The sequence below is a fragment of the Hevea brasiliensis genome, chromosome 4 (assembly GCF_030052815.1).
Source record: "Hevea brasiliensis isolate MT/VB/25A 57/8 chromosome 4, ASM3005281v1, whole genome shotgun sequence".
NCBI classification, from domain to species: Eukaryota; Viridiplantae; Streptophyta; class Magnoliopsida; order Malpighiales; family Euphorbiaceae; genus Hevea; species Hevea brasiliensis.
In genome coordinates this window covers 33,439,103-33,442,903 of record NC_079496.1, presented here as the reverse complement: position 1 = coordinate 33,442,903, position 3,801 = coordinate 33,439,103, and the positions used below count along the sequence as shown (strand labels likewise).

Genomic DNA, 3,801 nt, shown 5'->3' with positions numbered 1-3,801 from the left:
AATTGAATAAATAATATAATTATATTTTCAATTAAACTAACATAATATTAAATAGAAAAGACTTTTGATTTTAACGAAAATATAAACTAAAAATTAAATAATTGTGTTTCTAAAAAACATAAATCAAGTTATAATATCTATAAAAATTCAAATACCAAATAGTAAATAATAATAATAATAATAATAATATAACATATTGTAATTAAATTTTCTGTTAAATTTTAATAAAATATTTGATCGTATTATCTGTCACATTGGCAGTTTGAAAATTTTATGTGCGCATAGGCATGAGCGCAGCTTCTGCACTGAATCGTCTTCTTTCCAACAAGACCTTCAACTCCCAAACCCAACCCACAAGCGCCAAAGCCTTAACCAACACCATCCTTGACCTCCTCAAAGCCAATCAACTCCGCAAAGCCGTTTCCATTCTCTTTGCATCCCCTTACCCTGTCCCTTATTCCTTGTACGCCCGACTATTCCAGCTTTGCTCTTCAACTCTTGCAATTGTGGAGGCTCGAAAGGTTGAATCACATTTGGTGACATTCTCTCCGACCCCACCAATCTTTCTCCTGAATCGGGCCATTGAGATATATGGGAAATGTAAGTGTTTGGAGGATGCAAAGGAATTGTTTGACGAAATGCCTCAAAGAGATGGTGGGTCTTGGAATGCAATCATTAAAGCTTACACACAATGTGGGAGCGCAAAGAAAGCTTTGGATTTGTTTAAGGATATGAATAAGGAAGGAGTTCTTGCAAATGAGATTACATTTGCCAGCGTTTTGGGTTCGTGTGGTGATGTTTTGGCGCTTTCTCTATCAAGGCAAATTCACGGGCTTATCATGAAATATGGGTTTTCTGGGAATGTCGTTTTGGGAAGCGCGCTTGTCGATGTGTACGGAAAGTGTAAGGCTATGAGTGAAGCGAGGTTGATGTTCGATGAGATTGAGAATTCTAATGATGTTACTTGGAATGTAATAGTCAGGCGCTATCTTGAGGCAGGCAATGGCAGGGAGGCGGTTATTATGTTTTTTAAGATGTTCCAAACAGATGTTAGACCGCTAAATTTTACCTTTTCTAACGCCCTTATTGCATGTTCAGCTATGCATGCGCTCAAGGAGGGGATGCAGATTCATGGAGTTGCAATTAAGATTAACTATGAGGAGAATGAGACGGTTTCAAGTTCTCTTAGTAATATGTATGCGAAGTGTGGGAAAATAGAGAGTGCTCGGATGGTTTTTGACCAACCTGGTGAAAAAGATTTGATATCTTGGACTTCAATAGTCTCAGCTTACGCAATTAGTGGGAAAACAAGAGAGGCCAGGGAACTTTTTGATGAGATGCCTGAACGGAGTGTTATCTCATGGAACGCTATGTTGGCGGGGTACACTCATTCTCTCCAATGGGAAGAGGCCTTAGATTTTGTTTGTTTAATGCGTAGGACAACTGAAGACATTGACCACATCACCCTAGGATTACTTTTGAATGTGTGTGCTGGTCTTTCAGATGTTGAAATGGGAAAACAGGTCCATGGGTTCATTTATAGACATGGTTTCAGTTCCAACATCCTTGTTTGCAACGCTCTTCTTGACATGTATGGAAAATGTGGGAACTTGAAAAGTGCTAGAGTTTGGTTTTACCAAATGAGTCAATCACGGGATAACATTTCTTGGAATGCATTGTTGACCAGTTATGCCCGCCACCGCCAGAGTGAACAAGCTATGATGATTTTTGGGGAGATGCAATGGGAGACAAGACCCAGTATCTTTACTTTTGGAACTCTATTGGCAGCTTGTGCAAATATTTTTGCACTTTGTCAAGGAAAGCAAATACATGGGTTCATGATTAGAAATGGATATGATATAGATATTGTAATCCGAGGAGCTCTGGTTGACATGTACTCTAAATGTCGTTGTATTGCATATGCTGTCACAGTCTTTAGAGAGGCAGCTTCCCGGGATGTGGTTCTTTGGAACTCCATAATTTTGGGATGCTGTCACAATGGAAGGGGTGAAGAGGTACTTAAATTGTTTGAATTAATGGTGGAGGAAGGGATTAAGCCAGACCAGGCTACCTTTCAAGGCGTATTGCTTGCTTGTATTATTGAAGGTCGTGTTGACTTGGCTAGCCAGTATTTTAATTCAATGAGCAATGAATATTGTATTATACCTCGGTTGGAGCACTATGAGTTTATGATTGAACTCTTCATTCGGTATAGGTGCATGAATGAGCTTGAGGATTTTGTTAAGGGGATGCCATTTGATCCCACTGCCTCCATTCTTGCAAGAGTTTTTGATGCTTGTAAAGAGCATGGATGGTCAAGGTTGGGAAAATGGGCTGCTGAACAGCTTAATGAATGAATCTTTTTACTCCTTTGCAATTTGAAGGCAGAGATAAACCAATCTAGGCTAGTTGTGATCACCAAATTACAGACAAGGGAATCTTAGTATGCCTTGCAACTGCAGGTAACAGACTTCAAGTTCTCTTGTCATAAGTGGATTTAGTATGAGGGACATTGGTGTTAAAACTGGGGTCAAGGGCTCATCCAAAAGTTACATCATGGTGACATGCCCACTAACATATCACCTGCCATTTCTAAAGATAGATTTTTTATAGCATTTTTGGGATTGTTGGAATTGATTAAAGGTACTATTTTGTACCTTCATATGGTTCTCAGTTGTTAGATGGTTATGCATTCTATAAATAGCTGCAACTTAATTCTGGAATTGTGATTTTCAGCATCATGTAACTGAGGACCTGCCAATGCCCCTGCTATTTCAATTCCTTCAGAGACTTAGAATTCAAAATATTTGTCTGTGAACAGGTTAGAGACACACTCTTTAACTTCCAACGCAGATAATGAAAAGTTTCCTCAATTTTACTTGAAACAATAAATCAGTTGCAATGACGCTCCCGTCTATATATGTTTGGCAGACTTCAACTATATAGGGATCTCTGAATTTAGTAAATGACAAGAATGTTATTTACTCTAGCTCATTCATAGGAGCAGTGGAATCAGTCGCACAATTAAGGTTAAATCTTTGGGTTTTATCATCCGCAAGTAGGAAAGGATTGATGATTGTGCCTATTCATGGTCAGAAATGCAACTTCAAAGCTTCAAGGTCAGCTGTGTGATTAAGGACAAACTTGGAGTTAATCAAAGCTTAGCCCTTCTCTTTGGCTTGGTACCACCAGCAGTGAGTAGGGTTGGTGATGCTTATGGAGCATCGTTAGGTGCTATTAACGGTAGGGAGAGGAGGAATGATACTGGTTCTCCCATGATTTCTCTCTTCAAAAGTTGAGTAAGAGAGATTACATGAGAAATTGGTTAGGAAATTGTGTGTGTGTGTGTAAATTTTTGTTAATTGATTTTTGTTCAATTTGGGTTTATTTTGTTCCTCTATTCGTTAGAGTTGGACAAATGTCTGATTTGGAGACAAAAACTTGGAATGCTTGTTGTATGTAAATAATATTAAGAGATGATCATTCTTATCTCACCTGGGAACTAATCTTATCATCATTTCTGTAAAGTAATTTTATCATTTACGGCTATTGCTCATCTAATGTAACAATAGTTATTTCATACAACAATACAAATCAAGCTTTTATGCCTTTCATGGTATCAGAGCCACTAAGTGCTCCAACAAGCCACGACAGAATAACATAATGACATCTAGCTCAAACCCACAAGTTTCCTCTCCTTTAGTTCCCACCAGCACAGTTGAAACCCCGATGTCAATGTAGAAAGTCAACCCCCACTTAAACTAACCAATCATAATTATCCCTCATGGAGAGCAAAGTTTG

The 3,801-nt window shown here is 38.4% G+C and overlaps 1 protein-coding gene across 3 annotated transcripts; it reads left to right on the top strand.

The window, feature by feature from the left end:
* The first annotated feature begins 219 nt into the window (after positions 1-219).
* Positions 220-3,527, top strand: LOC110663871 (pentatricopeptide repeat-containing protein At3g26540). 3 transcript variants are annotated; one of them, XM_021823328.2, is made up of 3 exons: positions 220-2,643; positions 2,737-2,821; positions 2,932-3,527. In XM_021823328.2, exon 1 carries the CDS (start codon positions 288-290, stop codon positions 2,355-2,357), a length of 2,070 nt encoding a protein of 689 aa, XP_021679020.2. In that variant the 5' UTR covers positions 220-287; the 3' UTR covers positions 2,358-2,643; positions 2,737-2,821; positions 2,932-3,527. The 3 variants fall into 3 exon arrangements, with proteins under 3 accessions (XP_021679020.2, XP_021679018.2, XP_021679019.2); XM_021823326.2 differs by having other exon boundaries at positions 2,737-3,527; XM_021823327.2 differs by having other exon boundaries at positions 220-2,821.
* Positions 3,528-3,801: the final 274 nt, after the last annotated feature.